General features: G+C 38.3%; 1 protein-coding gene across 4 annotated transcripts in view; it reads left to right on the plus strand.

The window, feature by feature from the left end:
- The window catches only part of CD36 (CD36 molecule), a 37,206-nt gene extending 15,535 nt beyond the window's left edge, over positions 1 to 21,671 (plus strand). For all 4 annotated transcript variants that reach the window (XM_052790316.1, XM_052790317.1, XM_052790315.1 and 1 more), the window contains exons 3-14: positions 6,893 to 7,053; positions 8,930 to 9,074; positions 11,650 to 11,829; positions 11,980 to 12,071; positions 12,506 to 12,552; positions 14,934 to 15,003; positions 16,653 to 16,840; positions 17,633 to 17,751; positions 19,070 to 19,143; positions 19,931 to 19,985; positions 20,152 to 20,316; positions 21,052 to 21,671. In XM_052790316.1, the coding sequence (XP_052646276.1) occupies positions 6,893 to 7,053; positions 8,930 to 9,074; positions 11,650 to 11,829; positions 11,980 to 12,071; positions 12,506 to 12,552; positions 14,934 to 15,003; positions 16,653 to 16,840; positions 17,633 to 17,751; positions 19,070 to 19,143; positions 19,931 to 19,985; positions 20,152 to 20,316 (1,296 nt within the window). In that variant the 3' untranslated portion in view covers positions 21,052 to 21,671. The remainder of the gene's footprint in view (positions 1 to 6,892; positions 7,054 to 8,929; positions 9,075 to 11,649; positions 11,830 to 11,979; positions 12,072 to 12,505; positions 12,553 to 14,933; positions 15,004 to 16,652; positions 16,841 to 17,632; positions 17,752 to 19,069; positions 19,144 to 19,930; positions 19,986 to 20,151; positions 20,317 to 21,051) is intronic.
- The last annotated feature ends 377 nt before the right edge of the window (positions 21,672 to 22,048 follow it).

The raw sequence follows: 22,048 nt of genomic DNA on the forward strand, positions 1-22,048 counted from the left end.
GTCCCTTCCAACCCAAACCATTCTATGATTCTATGAATAAAAAAATCTCCTTACCTTAAAAATTTACTTTGAGTTAATCCAGAGTGTTGTCTTATGCCATTAAGTATTTTCAAAGCAAATTACACATATTAGCAATGTTATGTGTTCATCTGTTTACTTATAGTAATGAACCAGTTTTACAGCATGGTTTGCAAATGCCTACGTACTGAATTATATCCGCATGAGTTCTTAGTGGTAAAGTATTAGACAGAGTAATTTTTTCCTCAACCTCTTTTGAATTTTCTGCATTGTGATCGTGTTTCAGATGCTTGTACCTATTTCAAGGCAACTTGTTTGATGTATGCATAAAGGAAAATTTGTAGCAGTATTCATGTAAGACATAAAAGAGTAAATTTGTAGAGGCTTTATTTATTTAAGTAAACGGATACTTTTTTTCTAAGCACAAGTCATACTAGATTATTTTCTTACTATTTGGCATGCTGACTATTCAGTAAGACCATGAGACTCTTAAGACTATTCCTTTTCAGAAAAGATATGCCAAGGTACAACAGCTGAAATACATGATCAGTTCAGCAGGTACTCAAGAGTTACCTGAATCTAATTAATTCTGATTTACCTGTTGATGAAAGGAATAGTAAGAAAAAAGAATATTTGTTGTTATTCACTGCAGTTATATTTAAGTATAGAGCTGACTGCAAAGGAAACAGGTCTGCTGAGCAGACCATATTGAAAATACTTTTTTTTTCCCAAATCTTTCACTTTTGGAAAGGTCTTTTTTTAAGTAGATATTTGGTAGAAACAGATCAGTTCCAATGACAATTTTATTTGGAATTTCTCAAGAATAGAGACTCTAGGACAGGAAAAACCCTAATGAGTGAGATGTTCTCTCAAATATGGCCTGTAAGCATTTATATTTCCATTTGTACTCTTATAAGGCAAAGCCTGAACTTAGGTCCTCACCCACTGGGTGAAATCAAATGTCAAAATGCCACATTTTTTATGAAAGGGAAAAAACATTTCAGATACCACCATTATAAGCAAAATCATATCTTAAATTCTGCACAGTCCAAAGCTTGAAAAAAGACCCTTAATTGTTCCTCTGTGTATCCTATCTCAGAGTAAATTGCAGTTCTTTGCACAGGTTGACAGCAATGCAGTAAGACCAAACCTGTATTTCTAGGGAAAATGAATGTTCCCATAAAATGTTATTGCTGGATTAGAGAAACAAATGTTGAATAATTTTTTTTCTCCTGAATGAATAGTTTTAGGACACTTCATACTATAACATCTCAAATTGTCATAAATTAACTTGTTATCAAGATTTGATCAAATCACCTTGTCATCAATTTACTTGCAAGCAAGTCCAGCTGAACTTCTTAGCATCTCCCAATAAACAGGGACAACTTCAATTTCAAAAATCAATGCCATCAATAATTCTTACCGTTCTTGTTCTGCTAGCAGCAGAAGCCTGAGCATGCTTCCCTTAAGCACACGTCTTTGCAGCTTACCGAACCCTACCAGCCTCATTTCTCCTCTGTTTCAGTCATTGAGAGATTAACCTGAGTAAACACTGCAGGACGTATTTTGCTGGAAGGCTGCCTACTGTTGCTGCAGCAAAGAGAAAGCATCTGCAAGTGTACAGACAGTCTCAGGTGCCCTTAGAAATTTGACAATCAGGGTATAGGCTGTTATCTCCTAGCAGGCAGGTGCTGTTCTCCACCCATGAACAGTCCATGGGTGAACAACCCAAACAAAGTCCATGTAACACCAAGATGTTACCTCTTCCTGTGTTCCGCTTTATTAACATATATCTCTGCTTCAACACAAAACACACTGCTATGTTTTCTAACACCAGACTGCTTTACCTGTGTCTCAGATCTTTTTTAGATAAGCTGTTTCCACTCCTGCATGCAGTGGGGGGGCAGGGTTTTAAAAAAATTCAACATTATGTATATTTTCTGAATCTTTTTCGAGGCTCTTTAAAGAAACTGTCACTTGAGCACACTCAAAATGACACCACCACCAGCAGCACCTTGGCAGGGATCCACTGAAGGAGATTAGTGCTAAGCTATTTCAGCTCTGATACTCTTCAGGGAAAGGAGACTTACCCCTGAAAAGATGCCTTTGATTCTAGTACCAAAGGCCAAAAATCGTAGTTTCCCCAAACACTGAATCTATCCAGAGGGGAGAGATGCCTGTCCATGAAGTCCTTAAGGGTTTAGAAAACTGTCCTTGGTACAGTTAGGAGTGAAACCTGAAAGTTTCAGAATTCTTTACAAAAAATAGTTTGTTTGAGGCTATCAAAATATACCTTTTTAACTGACTTCACACATTTCGGTTGCACATTATCATGTCTGTTATCGTTATTATTAGACATTATCGTTCCTAACATTAAAAAAAAAAAAGGTGAATTTAAAACAACAAATCAGAAAGCTTGCACCTGATATTGTTGAAAGGAGATATTTTAACATGGCTCAATTACTACTTTTTGCCTTTCCCTTCCTTAAAACAATATTATTTATTTAGGCAAAATTCCCATCATTTCAGTTATGGTAAAACTTTTTTTTTTTTCAGCTGATCAGCTCTTTTTTACCCCTAGGTCTAACCACTCAAACCCATTGGTAGCTGATTCATTTGCCAGAAAAATCTTTATCGCTACTTCTCTAAGAGCTTTTGCTTTCTACCTGAGTGTGTAAGCTCAGGAGGTTAAGAGAAGCCACATAATGTTACTTAATATACTGAATTCCTGATGAATTGATAATACAGAATGGTGTATGATTTGCTACAATACCTCAGTGCTGCACTCTTTCTGTAGAGTCCTTAGGGTCAGTCTCTGCTATTTTTAGCAATAAAGCTATCAATTTTAGCTATTATTAAGTTTAGCCATCTGTCTGTCTACATATCTGTTATCTATGATTGGCCAGATTGTATCTCCTCAGCTACTGGAGGCATAGGAAACATTTCTAATTTAAAATTGTGTTTGTGACATTCATATGCCACTTCTTTATCTAAACTAATTAAGCTGAAGCAACTGCTGCCTCCCAGCAGAACATAAGTGATCTAATCACACATATTCCAGCATTATCAATGATAAACTTGATTGGCTTCCTTAATTTTTTATGATCAAGGACTGAAAAAGGACTAAAAGCTTTGATCCAACAAAGCTTGAATAGAAAGACTACTAATAAGCTAATAATCATACACAATTGTATTTGTTTCCTCCAGCTTACATATGCAGCCCAACACATAGAACGCATCATAGACATAAACTGTGACAATTTTGTTACAGCCTAAAGTATTCACAGCATCTCTCAGTTCCCAGAAAATGGCATCTTTTGTCCATCTAGCCAGATCCTTTGTCAGGACAGCAACTTTGTCTTACATTTTGTATTTCTTCATCAGAAATCATGATGGCTGAATTTAGCATAAAGCAACAAAGTACAGCAAGCTTCTATTGCTGACTGCTCAGCATTTCTTGAATTTATGTATTGCTAGTTGACCCACCGCAAGTGGGGAAAAATTGTGTCAGAAACAAAAGGGGTTAAAGTTCCCATTGATTTCACTCAGTCTTGCACAGTTAGGTCATGAGATGAACTTTGCTGTGTAGCAATTATGTATCGTATAGCTACTTTTGCTAACAATAGTTAATAATGCATAAGATATTAGAGCTGATGCAGCTGACTAGGGAGTTGAGAAGTGTTTCATGTTATCAGCTGCAAATTAGCAGTTTCCCAAATTACCCTACCTTTCACAAAGCATGGCAGTGTTACTAGGGCAATATACAAGTGACCAGCCATAGAGAGGGGTAATATTTAGGGCTGGCCTCATCAGTGATCAGACTGCCAACACCCAAGGGCTTGCTGGTGTAAGGATACTAGATTTATTAAATGAAGACATGAATAAAGACAGATCTCTAGATTTTCTTCCACTTTAACCCACCATTTACACTCGAAGTATGTGACAGAAAATCATGCACACCTCCTTTGTGGGAGAAATGTTATTAACAATAATGGCTGAATGCCACCGAAAATAATGGTCTTGCTCCCTTCCTCCCCCTCCCTCTTTTGTCCTGCTGCTTCCTTTGTTTTAACTCTGCTTCTCACTTGATCCTTGCCCCTACCCACACCACCGAGCCAAGCGGCTCACTGGTAGAAAGGTAACCCAGAAAAAAAGAAAGGAAATAACTTCCCTCCAGTCCGGCAGGCAGAAGCAGCTCCCTGAGGAATGAGAGCTGGCACAAAGGAAGGGGGAGGCGCGTAGATCAGGTACCGGGGGCTGCGGGAGCCGGCTTGCCCCTTTGGCCGCAGCACTGTCAGGTCGGATCAGCTCTCCCCTTGAAGCATTCCCCAAGAGTGTCCGTGGTGGCATTAGCACAGAGTAAATGCTGGGCTGCCAATCCACACAGTAACTCATTGTGACCTGGCTGTCCTGTTTACTCAGGTCCCAGGGACATCTTCATACAACGCCCGAAGTAATTTTTCTCTGTCGGCATTTCCTAAGGTATAATACGGACATACTAGCTATTCTTGCATGAAAAATAAAAGAAAGCCACCCCACCTCTTTAGGTGGACAGCAAATTTGTTCTAGATTGATAAGAAAGTACATAGTATAGTGAAGTGCAGTAAGGGGCAGTACGGGATGTACATGAAAAGGCTCGTGACACAGCCTATAGTCTCAGTTTACACGGAAAGTTGTCCTGGTTGTACTAAAAAGCCGGTGTAAAGTCCTGCACACTCTTAGTTTTCGCTGCAACAGCAGAGAGAGGATTAGAGGCAAAGATCCACCCTTTGATAAAAATAAGACCATTTACATGGAGAAAGCTGTGAGGAAGCATGTTCCTTGTATTCTTCCAAGGCAACACAAAGTTGTAACGTGTGATCATTGCAGAATAAACATTTTTCAAAACACCCCAAATGTCTAAAGCTGGAGGCAAGTTGCAGACTATTTCTGCACCTCTCCAGGATGGGAGGAGAGGTCCTATGGCTCAGGTACTCTGAGCAAACTCTGCAGTGACAGAAGAGTTAGCATATCATTCTGTGCTATTATAACCCCTAGCAAAGGGTTATAAGGGGAGGGAGGAATGGATGGAGAGGATTTTTAAGAAGTAACATTACTTTAAAATCTATTGTCACAAGGTTGAAACTTCTCTATTCATGTCTGTGCCTGTGTGTTGTTGACTTCTAGAGAGATTAGTTTGTCCTCTTGACCATATAGCTGCCAGGAATCCTTAACCACTTCCCTACCCCAGTTACACAGAGGCAAGAATTCAAATCCTGGCATCTGTCCCCATCCCAGGACCCTGCTGAGTACAGATCACAGACAGCCTCTGAGCAGACTGAGTTGCGCCTTTCTTTATATCAGCCTACTTCTCCCAGATTCTTTGAGCAATTCTCTGTGGAAACTGAAAAGGTGATTTCCAAATCATGTAAGCTTTTCTCTCTTAGTCAAGGAGATGCTCTGTCCCTTGCTGGATCACAGCTGTGATGGGGTCTTTGGCCTCCTGAGGTTTGCAAAACAAGGCTGAAGAGAATTTTAGCTGTCAGGTCCAAGTGCAAGACCTCAAGCTGATGACACATTTGCTGCAGCAAGGTTTCCTTCCCCTCTCACACAAATGCACATAAATTATAGCAGACATTCAGAGAGCAAGCCCAGTGCTTTACACCACCAGCAAGGCATTCGCAACTCCACCATACAAACAGGCTTTCCACAGACAAAGCCCTGACTGTGTTACGAGTTCTCCAAGACATGGTATTTGTTTCTAACTGCAGTGATTCTTAATTGGTAGTATCCTTTTTTTTTTAACGGTGCTTGCTAAGCAAACTCCAGAGGCAGAAACCTAAGCTAGAAAGAAAATCTAGCAACTTGTAATTTAAAATGTCTTTTCTTGCTATCTGGAGGGATTCCAGCCTTTTAATTCCTGGGACTCTATGAGCCATGCAAATTAACTAATTAATATTGCACTACTCTAATAAAAAAACATTTTATATGTTGGAACCAGGCAGCCTAGATTTTCCTTCTTATTGAAAAAACTTTTCTGAATTTTTACCACCAAGGGGAAAAACTACATTATCCCAGGGCTTTGGGAAATTCATATAGAAAGAGGCCTAATGTAGATCAGGCAAAGCAGGAGTTCTTCTGACAACGCAGGAAACAAACTCTCCTTCTCACTGTACAGTCCCAAGGACTGAATAGACATTTACCATATTATAGCTGAGTGCCACAGACAAAGGTGTTGATTATTCTAGAGTGGTTCTTGATGTCCTGTCTTGTCCCTATAGCCATATTTTGCCCTCGTTACCTAGACCTAGGAAACTTTCCTAACAAAATGTTATCAAAACTAGAGACCTTTCTTAGAAAGTCTCAGTTTTGGTGACAAGAGTTTTCTGACAAAAACCAGTCCTGCAAGAACACTATTTGCTTTCTCTGGGTGCAGGATTACTTAGTGCCTGAGTAATGCTCAGAGATAACTCTCATTTCCTCCCCGGGCTATTTGCAAACATATGAAAAGTAGTTTATGGATTCTAAAAACTGCTGTGTATCAGTCATTCAAAGATTTTTCGTTTTACAAATAATCAGTGGATTTGGCAAGTATTTGGGAACTAAGGCAGAGCCCGACCACAGCAGTAGGAAAGTTTTGCTACTGGCTAAAGTAGCAATTATATCAGCTTTGTGGTCACTTATTTTAGGGGGACTCACTTTTGCTCCCCCTGAGCAGGAATGTCAGGCTACCTTCAAATATTGGCCAAAAATGTGTTGCTGCATGCCTTATATTGATGATAAAAGGGTTTTTTTTGTGTTTGTTTGGGAATCTTCTACAATCATCTAGAAAGTAAATGCAGCCTGTCACTCATTTTTTTGTGCTTAATTTTAGCTTTGATTTTTGTCCTTTTAGGAAGCTGTCATTGCAAATGGTACCATTGCTTTTGAAAATTGGCGTGTGCCAGGAAGTTCAGTTTACAGGCAATTTTGGGTCTTCCATGTGCAAAATCCCTCAGAAGTATTAGACCAAGGAGCACGTCCAAAACTTGAACAAAGAGGACCTTACACATACAGGTAAGCAAAGCTCCATGAATATGTAACATGTCATTTCAGAAGTTTTGTTAAAGTCAGAGAAAGTTCTGCTGAGTTAAAATTTGTTTTTGAAATTCCAGTATCGTATTTTAGTCAGACTTATTTTTAATCTATATCTTTTCCTTTTTCAGTTTTTCCTCTGGAAAGCATTCCTTTTTCTGAATGTACTAGCTAGGGCCTAGATGCAGCAGTCCATCCCCATTCAGGGAAGCTTTTAATCATTTGCTTAATTTCAAATGTGATGTTGACATAGGACTAGTTGATGCTTCCTGAGTCATTAAGCTCAATACCCAGCTATCACTGGCACACTTGTTATGAAGTTGCTTTCCTAAAATGATAAGATATTTATTTCTTGATATCTTTGGGGATTTATATTGTATTTGCAAGCTGGTTTTGCATTGCAGCATCTGCAGCTGAGGTGCTTTGATGCCTAAAAGATTATTTATTTCTCACTGGAAATATAGAGAACTCTCTGTTTATAGAGCACCCGGGAAGACATAGGAAATGGTTACGCAGGAATCAGGAAACTAACCACTAAGAAATACCACAGAAGGTGAATTCCTGCCAAACAGAAGTGTTTTACTCTGGTGGTGGTGATTGTGCCTATTTTCTTAGGGACAAATCTCTGCTAGAAACCTAGATGAGACCATGTAAGAAATGACGGCTATAGCTCTTCTCACTGCTGCGGTCATGCTCACGTGGGACATTGGGTCTCCCTGAATCACTGTGACACTGAGTGTCTCTCTCTCTCTCAATCTCCCTTTAAATATTTAACTATTTATTAAATATTTAATTATTTATTGGCCTTGAAAATGCAAATGTCCCCACAATTCTGTTGGGAAGCTTTGTTTTAGGTCATTTGTTTTGTTAGAAGTAATATTAATTAGAAAAAAAATGTCCCAACTTTCAGGTAGGTGCTCTGCACATTAGGCTATTAATTAAAATGACATTCACAGAAACCAATCTTGAGAAGCCAAGATCCAGCTGCTTTGGGGGTAAGGCCCACCTGCACTGGCTACATCTGTACCATGGGGAAATGCTCTCCGAACCTTTTGGTCCCCCTATGCCCAGGCTGGAAGATCTGATGGAGTACCCTCAAGATCCTTTCTGGGACAGACCTGGGACAAGGTTTGTGGACCCACAGCACAGACTAAATCATATGATGCCTGCTGGAGGTTGCCCCCACAGAGGGGTCAGCCAGAGGATGGGGACTTGAAGAGTTGAGCTAAAACTAGAACTGCAGTGGCTCAGAGACCTGTATCTTAGTGATCTGCTGACAAGGCATTCTTGAGAGGCTTATGAGAATCTCAGTGGAGCTGAAAGACTGCTTATAAATCTCCATATGCATATAAAATGTTATCAGAGTGACTCCTAGTACGGATTTAACCTGTAATCTGTTTTGTTGCGACACAGGCCTATCAAATCAAAACTTAAGAGTGTTTATTAATCATTCTGAGTCATCCCCTTCTAATTACATGCAAGCATGAGAAAGCTTAGACAAAAACGTGACAAAACATAATTAATTTAAAACAAAATATAAAAAGATACAAGGTCCATAAAATAAATAAGGTCCATGAAATAAAATAAAAAAGAAATATTTGTTTTCATTTTAGTATCAAGAAAAAAATTCCATTAGGCACTAAGGAAATATTTCCAAATGAAAAATATTTTGCAGAAAATGGAATTTTTACATATATTCACATTAAAAGTTTAGAATCCTTTCAGTGGTTATAAAATGTTCAACATTCATCTACAAAAATGTTCATCAACTTTTCAAAAAACTTCAGTCAGCGTGGTTATGTGTTGTCTTGAAAGTCAAATGTTAAAAATATTCTATGTTTTTATTTTGTATTTCAAGGGTGCGATATTTACCCAAAGAAAATATCACGGAAAACTCTGATGGCACAATATCCTACATGTTGCCTAACATTGCTCATTTTGAACCTGATATGTCTGTTGGGACAGAAAATGATACCATCACGTGCCTCAACCTTGCTGTTGTTGTAAGTAAAGAAACAAAACCACAATGTCCACATTCAAATGTTGAGATACTGAAGGAAATAGGGGGGAAGTTAGCATTAGTAATACTGAAACTGCCACAGGATAGGTTTTCTCTCTATGAACTCAGATGACATCAGTGTCAGCTAAGGATAGCTGTATTACTGTGTTTAAAAAAAAAAAAAATTCTGAGTACATTGCATATATATATTAAGGTTTCCTTATATTCCAGGGTAATCCTAACGGTAAATGAAAATTGACTTGTTCCCGTCTGTTACGGAGGCACACACAGTCAAATCCAACAGGTGTTCAAGCTCGGATTTATTCTTCAGTGGAAAAGTTAGTTAGAACTCTGGTAGCAGTAGTGAACTATAGGTTCAATGACGTAAGGGGAATTAGTACTACACAGCTGACTTAAGAATCCTTGAGATTTAAAAGTGATGACTCAAAATGCGCATATCAGTCACCTAAAGGATGAGGGCTCTCTCCCTCGAGGAGTTACCTCGGGCGGTGCCCCGACCCAAGGGGCAGTCCCCGACTGCAGACCCGCTGCTCCGAGGAGGACCGATTCCCACATGTCCTCCCGCGGGACCCCGTTTATACCCCTGTCGAATCTGACCTGTGGTCATTTTAATCCCTATTGGCCAACAAGGTCACCTCAGTGTACCTGGCACGTCTCGATTGGCCTGTTCAATTTTCAACCTGCGACCTCTAGGGTTTGGGGTTTTTTTTCTCTTCTCCCTGCCTGGAGAATCTTTTCTGAGAAAGGGAGCCTATATGAAATTTTCTAGCACCCTGTCCAATTGCACCTTGAAAACTGCCAGTGATGAGGACTCTACAGTGTTCCAGTCATTGACTGTTCTCACTGTAAAAAATTTCTTTCTTCTGTCAAGATGAAACCTTTCCTGGTGCAACTTGTACCCGTTGCCCCTTGTGTAGTCCATGTCGCTCCTTGTGAAGAAAGAGCCTCCATCCTCTTAGTAGCTGTCCTTTAAGTACTGGAATATTGTGATGAGGTTCCTTAAGCTTTCTTTTCTCTAGGGAGAAAAGACCTAATAATTAAAAGCAAATGGCCTTATTCAGACTGGTTATATTCTGCCTATGTCCTAATTTAGGCCAGCATCTCTCTTTTGAAAAGCTGTTCTTTTTTCCTATGCCCAGAGTCCTTCATGTCACAGTATTAACGGACACGGCTCAACTCCCACACTTTGGACCACATAGCTCTATATGGGTCTAAGCATAGGCTCATGCCTGCAGACATCTGCGTCAGGGGGGATGAGAACAGAGGATCCAAGCTTCATTTTGCTGTTCAGAAACAAACTGGTGTAAACCTAAATTCCCAGAGAGGCTCTGCCTATCTTGTTTGACAGCACTGACTTTAATCCAGTAGAGTCCACCTTTGATATCATAACCTTGTCGTCAAAATACTCACAAGGGAACTCAGACACATATTTTTCACACTTTCTTAACCCTGAGGGGATTGAACCCACATCTCTTCTGTCTCATAATCTTGTCATATCCATGCCTTCTGCTTACGCTGCATCCAAGTTCAGACAAAAGTAAAAAAAGATTCATGGGGCTCAGGGGGAAGAAATGAGAGCAAAAGAGACTCTTCCATTGCTATCCCCACAGCGCTAAGTACGAAGAGGTGGCCCACTAATGGGCCTAGGCTGAGCACTTACTCTAAGAGAATCGCTTGGTTTTGCACAGATTTACTTATCAAAATTATTACAATTTTCTGCTTCACCAGACAGGCCAACATAGATAATGTCTGTTTGCTTTCCACATGCTATTCATTGTCTTTAGGGACTTGACTTTATGTTTATGCCTCTGGTAACGTTCATTACAATTATTGCTGGTAAATCTACATTGTTCTTTATTGAATTAGGAAAAGTTATCCATTATTTAGAATTAAAGCTGTTCAGAAAGAAGGACTTGTTTGTTGCAAATATGTATTCTTTCTAACTAAAGAAATAATGGAGATTCAGCGCTTGATCAGTTTTATGCAGGATACAGGTGTATTGCTGCTAGCATAACAGCAAATCTAAACCACTTATCTAAGCCAGAAAGTAACAAGGCTTGTGTATTTTTACTTACATGTTTATAGTGTGAGTGAGTCTGAAGTATGTGACATATGGAGATGACAGAAAAGAGGAAGAAAACCGAAAGTGGTACAGCGCATGTTATACAGATAGGGATTTGAGATTACTACTTGGAGACATTCAAAAGCCGTCTGGCCATGGGCCTGGGAAACTGGCTCCTGGTGGTCCTGCTTGAGCAGGGACGTTGGACCAGATGACCTCAAGAGGTCCCTTCCAACCACAACTGTCCTGTGGTTCTGTGATTAGGGATGATCTAGTGAACTCATGTAAGCAGTAAAGACAAATTGTCTACTTTTGTGTAAATTATGCCCAGTAATTGTTTTGTTAAGGAGCCAGTTTTAAGTAGAAACTTAACTTACAGTGAGCTGCAACTCTGGAAAATGGCTTTGCCAGAGATTTCTTGGAGTCAGTCTCTGTGTTTTTGATCCAAAGCATATGCAGAATTTTATGCTAAACATTAATTTTATTGCTGTTGTAGGCTGCACCTGCCTTGTATACAAATACTTTTATACAACTACTACTGAACACCTGGATTAAAGCTTCTAAGTCATCCATGCTGCAGAACAGAACAGTGAAAGAGTTACTGTGGGGATACAAAGATCCCTTCTTAAACAAGGTCCCCTTCCCCTTGGACCCAGTTCTGGGAGTCTTCTACCCGGTAAGCGAAACCAATGAGGAGGCAAAGCCTTCAGTTATCATTCTGTGAATAAAAATTAAGGCAGCTGCTGTGAGGAAAAAATAATCTGACAATGCTACAATATTGTTCAGTACTGCTAACTGTTATTCCTTCTTATTATGTCTGTTACAGTATAATGGGACATTCGACGGACTTTACAAAGTCTATACTGGGAAAGAAGATATTAAAAAAACAGCCATAATTGAAAGCTATAAAAACAAAAGGTATCATATAGTTGTATAAATAAAACCCATACATATTTTCAAGGTATGGCTTTTAAGGCTTGATTCACTAAGATATAGATAAATGGAAAATCTTCAACAATGCAAAGGAAGCTGGATCAAGTCCTGGGCTTAGCAAAACCACCTCTCTCGTTCAGCTATTAATGATTCTGTTAGGAGCTCAGATTTAAGACAGTTATTGATTCTTTGATAGAATTAGTTACTTCTGTTTTGCATACTTAAATAGCTAGATCCCTTTTATCCTATTCTAGTGCATCATATAATTTATCTGAATAAATGAATGAACATCTCTATACTCTGACTTTTCTAATGGATCAGGCTTATACTAGAACAGTTATATTTATCAATACAGGTAATGAAATGGATTACATGGTATAACATACTACATGCAGAATGACTTTTTTTTTATTTTAAAGGAATCTTTCATACTGGGAAGGCCACTGCGATTTGGTTAATGGCACAGGTGAGCCTATTAAAGCTTTTTAAAACTTCAACACATTTCTTGATATTGCAAGGGAATAATGAGATAAAATATTTAAATTAATTCCCCTGGGATTTGACAGTTCTGTATTCTGTATATTAAATGTCTATATAAATATGAATGTATACCTACTACTGCTATACATGCATATGTGTGTATCCGTTATAATATATATTATACGTTATTGTACATTATTTTATATATACATATATACACACCCTCTTCAGCTAGAGTAGATGTGGAAGAGACACAAGAAAAGAATCCAGCTCTCTGTTTCTACTAATTATCTATATGGTACAATATAACTAAGATTCTTTTCCTTTGCTATAGCAGTTGAAAAATATCTTTACATTCTAATAATGTACATTCATTTACAATGTTGAAAAATAAAATTAAATGCACCAGAACAGACAGAATAGTTTTTTTCTGAGATATGAAAAGAAATTGGGGTGACAAGGAAGAAGGCTGTTAGACAATTGGTTTGGAGGCCACTTGCAAGTGAAAAGTGATGAAGAAAAGAAGTAATTTAGTTTGGGAAGAATAAACTAGAGAAGAATATTTTTGAATTTGCTTTTGGAATGCATATGAAAACAGTTGAGTGTTTAAGATACATTTGTTCAAGAGGATATTTTTCTTCTTGATGAGTGAAAGAGTCGCTGTTAGGACACCACAATCTGTTGAGCTGAGGCTGGCAGATGTCACGGTGAAAGCTTTTGCAAAGAGTAGTAGGCCTTCAGTGGGCAACTATCAAAACAAGCAGGTTTTTGTTTTGTTTTGTTTTGTTTCTTTTCTGTGTGTCTTTACCTGGCATATATCATTTTCCTTATAACCCAGAGCACATGGCAAGTTATTTTGAAGTATTTCAAATACTTCACAAGAATCTGACTTTCCAAAAGTCTGTGAATCAAAAACAATTAGTTCCTTTTTAAACCATGCAATTAATTTTATAGGAGGAAATATTTTCTTAGGTTCTAAGACTTTCCTTCTTTCTTATGGAGCCTGAAGTCTTTTTTTCCCAGGGTCAGCTTTTTGTTTTTTCTTCTTCCACAGCTGACAGAATAAACATACTCAGCTAACTAGACTAAGTGCTCCAGTACAGTGAAAACGTGGAGCTTTTCCTTGTTAGCAAAGGTTATTGCACAGTTTACAAGAGCATTCAATGCGACTGCTCAGGAGGGACCATATGTTTACAGAAGCAGGAGGTTTAAAAAGTCTTGTAAGCAAGTGTGAGAATTCCTTCTTATCGTGTAAGCTTTCGCACCAAAGTGCAGCATATATAGTATAAGTAAATACCTAGATAAAAATATTAAGCAGTATTCTTGTATGGGGCTTGAAATGAGTCCATGTTTGCAAACTCTCCAAGACTGCCAAGATTTAGAAATAGAGTGTGTGTCTAGGATGATCTTGGATCTTCTTTATGAAAAAGTGCTTCTGTCAGCAGTGGGCAAGTGGCAGTATGTAATTTAGCTTTTATCACTCTTGCCAACTAGATTCAAAGATACCACAGAAGTTTTCAATCCCTTGGTTATGGCTGCTGACTAAGAAACTAAACAGAAATTGTAGCAAGAAGTAACAAATGTACTGGTTAAAGGTTTGTTACAACACCTCATTTGAGAAAATGGCAGAGTCCTCTTACTTAACTCGGGATGCTTGCAGTGCAGAAACATGCATCTGAACTGGCTGTCTGTGTTCTTTTTATAACAAGTAGAGAAAAAGACATTACTCAAAGTGCTATTCCTCTGACCTATTTTGCATGTCTACCGTGGGGTGAGATGGGTTGTGCCCTAGAAGTCCTTCCTTCCCTCCATTAGCTATAGAGAGGATCTCAGCTTACAAAGAAGAGGTCCACTTGAGCAATCTTTGGTGAAAAAAGGTTTAGCACTGGTTATTAAATAGGCAGTTTTGAAGTCTAAAACTGTGTTTCTTGTAAGAGCTGAGTGCCATAACTGCAGAGGAACCAAGCATCTCTAGAAGGGTGTAGGTCTTTAGACTGCATAAACCTTGAAGCAATGGCAACAGGTATTGGGTTTCATATTAAGCAGGATTGGTTTTTGTATCCTTTGTTTTTAATGGGCTTGATCATACAGCTTCACATCTGTGAAAAAAACCAAACCAAAACAAAACAAAAAACCAACCACAAAACAGCTGCCATAATTTGGCTTACTTTCAAAACCAATTCAATATTATCTGTGGAGTGCCTGTCACTGTGCAATAACTTACATAAATATTTTCCCCATAAACGACTCATTTTTTTTCTCTTTTCACAGCTTTATAGGAAAGCAACAGCTGAGTATTGAGCTAGATATTAAATCATGTCTTCTAAGTGGAATTGCTTTGAAGCTCTTATTTTATTTTATTCACAGATGGGGCATCGTTCCCACCATTTGTTAAGAAGGATCAGGTACTGCGCTTCTTCTCCTCTGACATTTGCAGGTAGGCTGGTCCCTTCCTGATGCGCGTACACGCCTGCACGTGCCACCCAAATGCTCTTTCATTTCAGAGTGTGGCTGCAGTGGCTTTGCTTGGGCTTAGGTCCCCGGGGCAGTTCGACATAAACATTTCACCTAAACACAAATAAATTTGTGAGCTGTGCTCATGATTCAGAACCTGATTCTACCACTTTTATTTATGTGAAGTAGCAAGCTATTTATGATGTATTTTATTTCAGCCAGTTACAGATGTATAATTCAGGAATATCTGACACTGTTGTGAGCTGTTACAGATTTATGAAAGACATTGAGGGCCACAGGGTTCAAAGCCTTGAACTTCTAAGATCAGGACGCAGGCTATAACCTGCCTTATTTGGTCTGAGAAGGCAATAGGTACATTTGGCATTTCTGCAGAACATCATTTATGCAGATCTGGATCTACTGTCATCCACTAGATACTCAAAATTGTTTTCTCACAGGATATTTTTACATATTTTATTTTTATGTATTTACAAACAAACAAACCTGCTTAATACATCCCATACTGATGGCTTTTCAGCCTGCTGCTTCTGCTGTGGCTAGCCAGTGTCCCCAAGTTCTCCAGTGGGATCGCTGAAAGCAATGGTAAAAGATTTAAAGTGCATCACAGTGTATTTACTTTGGGAGGTTCGACCCCTTTGTCTATTTTGCTGCCTGGAAACAGCTGGTTCCTTTTAACTAGGTTTGAAGTGGGCCATTTGCTTTGCAGAAAGTTTTTTTTTAAAGGTTGGTGTTTTTACATGAACTTAAAGTTCTTTTTTTTGGTGAAGCTTTCCAAACTGGAAAGCATTTCACAACCATTTCACATTTTTCATGGAAAAGGGGATTCTATGCAGAGGAGAAATGATAAAATTCTTTGTATCGATTGCACACAGTTTGAGAGATCCCTCTGGCCATTTATTTCTCGCAATTAATGAACAATGAAGGACAGTAACAATTGCCCAAAGGTCATGCTGAAACGGAGTCATGGAAAATGGTTCTGTCCCTGTTGCAAAACGCAGAACCATTCTTTCATTTGGCTGCAATACAAAGTGTTGCTGCCCTGGTTACATTACTGTGTAACAACCATATGTCTGTATCAGTTGATAACGTATCAGCAAAAAGAAGCTTAAGTGGTATTCTGATTCATATGCAGTGGAATAAGGTTATATGCAGAATGTTGCCTGCATCATAAAGCTTAGATTAGTATTATCAGGTCAGCAAAAATCTATAGCAGAGCTGATTTATATTGATAAGTATCTCTACTATAGTCCAAAAACTTTCAAAATTTCATAATAACAGTGGGTGTAGAAGTGTGTAGGAAAAGAGCTCTTAATTAATTTTTTAGTTTTGTGTATATTGTTTATTAGTAGTATTTTTGTCTGTCTTTTTGTGTATTGTTGTGCTCACCTCTGAGCTTGCACATCCTTTTGTGAAAGTGTGGAATGTTCTCCGTTACACAGGAACACCCCTACAAACTGCTGAACAGTGTGAAGGGAGCCTGGACATTGGCTCCCTGGAGTACTTGTTTCTTTTAAGAGAGGGAGATGCTTGGGGGCTTCTTAAGGAGTATTGCCATGAATTCAGAGTTTTAATCCAAATGGCTGAAGCATGTTTCTCCTCTTTTATATTCAGATCAATCTATGGAGTTTTCCAGGGCAAGCAGGATGTGAAAGGAATCTCACTCTATCGTTTCACAGTTCCTCGTGAAGCATTTGCATCACCTGCTGAAGTCAGAGATAATTATTGCTTCTGTAGAGATGAAGTCATATCAAAGAACTGCACAATAGCTGGAGTCCTAGACATTAGCGCCTGCAAAGCAGGTATAGTAGTGACATGGTACTACCAAAGAAGCCATTTAACTGTGGAGAAAGCACGTGTCCTGTAGCTGAGGTGGTACACTAAGATCCAGGATGTTCGTGTTTGTCTGAATTCTTCCACAGATTGCCTGTGAGACCTTTGACATTTCTGCAGCCTTATTTCCCAAAATGAGGACTATAATATTTCTGTATTCTGCATAGTGCTCTGCAAAATAGATTGTATACTGAAACTGCAGGAATGCATGTATAGAAAGGAAAGGAGGGGAAACTGTATAAAAGCCAGAGATAGTCACGGTCTTTGTATTTGTGATAATTCACACACTCTGTGTGTGTGTGTACAACTATACGCATGCAGAGACTGTGAGACACTACTGGCTTAATTTAGCATCAGTATAATAAAATAAATATATACAGAGTCTGTGTTTGGTGCAGAGTGGACAGCATGGGTTCCTTCAGGCTTGCTTTCTACTAAAACAAGATCATGAAGCTGCAGGGAAAGACTGACAGTCAGATCCTCACCTCGGCATGAAACTGGAAGCACTGCCAGCTCCACAGTGTAGACACAGACAAGCAGGATTTGTAACGACAACTTGTTTCACCATGCAAATTTTCCTCACGACAGTAGAATCACAGAAACGCTCCAAATTTTTTTTTTTTTGGCGGGGGGAACTATTAAGACTTTTATCAGGATTGTGTGTCTATATAAAAAACTATGTTTGCATGGAAAATGGCCTCAGAAGGTGAGCACTGAAACAAGGCTTAATGATTCAAGTGAGTTTGTTTTTTTTCAAATAGGAAGACCAGTATTTATCTCTCTTCCGCATTTTCTTCATGCAAGTGATTCTGTATTGCATGATGTTGAAGGCCTGAGCCCAAATGAGAAGGAGCACGAGACGTTTCTAGATGTAGAGCCTGTAAGTACAAATATTTAATAATTGTAACTCAGTAAACTTGCAATGTTTAAATTTAATTGTAGTAGAGTAGGCCTTTTACCAGGGGGATGAGCAGAAGATACAATATATTCATACTTGCTTTTGCAAGATCTGCTCACAGAAGTGTTATGGTTTTAGCAGGGGAAATTTATAGCAGAACTTTTTCTCATTCTGACCTTCAAAGTCTGGAAAATAAGTTTTGATTTTTTCTTATTGGGAATGTAAGATTAAATAGATTCTGCAAACTTTGAAGTATGCTATATCTTTTCTATGACCTTTAAGTACTTGCAGAAAATTCTTTCCTATGAAAGTTCTTCTGTTCCCTCTATACTTAATTTTTTTCATTTTCTATTGCTAGCCATTATTGTATAATTACTATCTCAATTGAAATTAAATAATATAGATCAGTTTATTTCCAAGAAAATTTCTAGAAGTCTGAACAGACTACTCTAGAACAGACCTAATATAGTCTTTGTGACTCGGATTGTGCAACACAGATCCCAAACTAAATGAATTTATGACAGCTCTGATTTTGATTGCCTTGCTTCCAATTTTACCTCTACTTCTGCTCAAGTGATTCGGATTCTTAACTTTAAGTGTATTTACCAAAGTTTTCTGAATTGTGTGATGAATTCTAAGGTTCCAAGATTTTATTTTGCTCTGAATTTGGGTGAAAAGTTAAAATTCAGGATTTCTTACTAAAATATTTTCAGGCATATAATTTGACAGTTAAGCTATGTAACTTCAATGAGGAGATCGATAGTTGTTTCACCTTATTTGGAATAGAGACATCAACCAGAATTTCCTAAATCTGATATGAAATTTTCAAGAATCACACCCTGTCTTATTTTTGTGGAGGACATAGGAGAAAAGAAGGAGATGAAGAAAAGATCTGATCTTTGTTTTGATAAGTTTGTTCTAATAGGAAATGTTTGGTTTTGGCCCTATGCAAATTAAATATCCTTCTTGATGAAAAAGAAAATTTAGCTAATCTGTGGTGGAAAAAAAACCCAAAACATATTTTTATATAAAACATTTCATGACTGTTTTAGTATTTTTAACCTTTTCTTACCTCCAATTTTAATTGCAAATTACAAAAGTAATTATGGTAAAGCCACAAAATCAGAACTTCTATGAGAAATGAGAGACTCTTAGAAACATTAAAATTTCATACAAATGGAATCCTTAAAAACATAAGGATAAGATAATACCAAAGTGCTTTTTGACACAGTCCATATTCTAGGCTTAGGTATCCAATTCAAAAATCTAAATTAATGTGGGATTTTTTTCCTGGTTTTAGACCACTGGTTTTACACTACAGTTTGCGAAAAGGCTGCAAGTAAACCTCCTTGTGAAGCCTGCACCAAAAATTGAGTAAGTACTACTTCATTATTTTGTTTTTAAAGACTTTTTTCAAGAGGCCTGATTGGTCTATGAGAGTGTCAGAAATGGCTGGGAAAAGAAGGAATAAAAATACTTTCCCAAATCTTTTTCATTTTTCTTGCAAAAGTTTCAGTCATGACTTTTCAGACAACACAAATTTCAGCCAAAGAGCAAGCCTTCTTGAGTAACGCACTGCCCAAGTATTTTAGCACACATTTGATTTCCCCACAGAAGCTTACAAGGCAACATTATTATGTTATTCTTAAGAACAACATTCTTGCAAAACCCAAATGGGGACCATGAGGATGAACTAGAAGGCAAAATGTATTTTCTGTAATAAATCCAATGAGAGAGAGAATTTATGTGTGCTCTATCACTAGATGGATTTCATCCCAAGGATTGACCGGCCTCCAGCTGTTTCTTTCTCTTCGTTGGCCCAAATGTACATGTACAGACATGCATTTTGGGATCCTGTACACCTGGCAGCTGAACACCACACAGATCTTCAGACCCTTCCACCAACACCTAGCTATGTCCAGCCTTTCTTTCTTTTTTCTGAATACCCACATATGGAAGACTAGACAGAAAGAGATGGTTCCCAATATGTAAAATGGCTGTTATCAATTGTAGGCTTACTTTTTTTTTAGTCCAAAACTATACTAAAAAGGTACACCTGGAAGGTAGAAATGTAGTTAGAGGAGAATAAAAATGTTTAAGTAGAGACTGGGCTTATGCAACAAACTAAAGGTAACATGCTGTACTTATTTTCTCATTTCAGAGCTTTATCAAAAGTTCAAAAACCTTATATTTTTCCTCTTCTTTGGCTAAATGAGGTTAGTATATTTTCTGTCATTTAATCTTCACTGTTAAAAAAAAAAAAGAAGAAAAGAAATGACCTAGCTTTTTCAGTCTTAGTGATTAGTGATTTGCATGTATATATTCAGCAAGTGAGGGCTTGCATACTTACCTTTCACTGATATTTTTCTTGCACTGTTTCAGTCTGCTGTTATTGGGGATGCGAAAGCAGAAATGTTCAGAAATAAAGTCACTGGTCGGGTCCAGATGCTGAGTGTGCTGCAGATGGTGTTAATGATCACAGGTTCTGTGCTGTTCCTTGCATTCATGGGTTCCTATTTCATCTGCAGATCAAAGAAATTAAAATAAGTAAGTAAGCACTAACAGCTCAGTCCTCAGCACTTCTCCTCAGGGTTTCAAGAAGTTCAGAATCATTACCTATTTAGCTGTTATTTTTTAAGTGCTAGTAAATTCAGCAGTTGTTCTGTGCGAAATCATCCAGATAATTTAGCTAATGTTTTCAAATTCTCTTCCCAGCCTTAATCTTTCAGGATGCTCTTAACACACTCAGGAGAGGGTATTGGGAATTATATCAGAAGACCAACATTTTTTTATTGCAAAACACAACACGATTGTTGTGAGTTTATGAAAATAGACATTTTATCCAAGACTGCTAAACTGTTCAGAAGTGCCCTCTAGTACTTCTCTGGGACTGAGGCCACACAGCTGCAGATTCCTGTGCTCTTCCAGGACATACCCCTGACTGAGGGGTTTCAGAGAACCCCCTGTAAATGACATTTTTTATTGAGTATTGGATAGGGTTTCTCACTTCTTTCTCTCAGTCGTGCATCACTGTCACGTTAGTCTAAACATCTCCTGAACATACGTAGCCCACTAAGACTAAATATACTCCCATCATGGGTAGAATAACCAAGTGGTGAATTAATGCACTGACATCTAGGGAAACAAACACATTTTTGGAGTGATTTAAAAGAAGTGAAGAGACATGAATGTTATGGTGAAAAGTATGCTGTAGTAAAGAGACATTTTTAAGACAAAGACTTACTGCATCGCATGCTGCATTCTGATTTTATTTCACTACAGGTAACAGAAGACTTCAGAGGTAGTCAATGTTTAATTGACATTTCAGCCAAGCAGCATGTTACAATTCAGAGACAAAAGGTATGATTCAAGGCACAGTCAGTCCACATGCTATGGAATTCAACATGCTTTTCCATTTTGAGAAGACCAACTCACTAACCCAAATAAGTTGATGTTTCCAAAGGTCCGCGCTTCTGACAGCAATAACGAGACCACCATGGAAACTATGCTTTCAGATAACTTTGATTATTTGAACCTTGTTACAAATTTTAACTGGCATTCAAGCAGACTGAAGTTGAGGTGCAGTTGGATTTTAGTCCACCTTCTGCTATTTAAGCAACTTGCTACTTTTTTTTCTTCCGGGATTTGCAAGACAAATGAAAGCGGTTTGCTGATGTTCTGTCTCTGAGCACAGGCTGGGAATGACAACACCTTTGAGCTCATGCTGTGCTCTAGATGCTCTCATTGCAACGTTTCTTTCTGTTCCTTCAAGGAATGGAAGCTGCTGCAATAGAACTGCTCTCTCTCCTCTATTCAGGGATGTGAATTGCGTTGAATGTGAAGTTTAATATGTAAGGTTACTAACTGTAATACATGAAGTTAATAAAAGACTTACTAAAATATGTTGTTTATACATTTTATATGGAGATGGCTCATAGACACACCACAGTCATTCGTATGTTGATGTTGTTCATCAACATTTGGCTCCACAGCTGTTTAGTAATCTGAACCACTCCCTAACTCCCAACCTGCTCCACGGCTCCTTCTGTTGCCTCCTGTGTGCTTTTCTTTCTGGCTCTTGCTTGAACACCAGCCTCTGCTCTGCCCTAATCCCACTTTGCCCAAGTCCACCCTTAGAGAACAATCTGATATGTCACCTTTAGGGTCAAGAGAAAATATTCCAGAATGCTCCAGACACAGGAAAGACTAAGATAATGGTTTTGATCAAACATCAGAGGGTTCCACTTCCTTGCTATAGAAGAACATAAATTAAAACAGG

This window comes from Harpia harpyja, chromosome 6 (genome assembly GCF_026419915.1).
Source record: "Harpia harpyja isolate bHarHar1 chromosome 6, bHarHar1 primary haplotype, whole genome shotgun sequence".
NCBI classification, from domain to species: Eukaryota; Metazoa; Chordata; class Aves; order Accipitriformes; family Accipitridae; genus Harpia; species Harpia harpyja.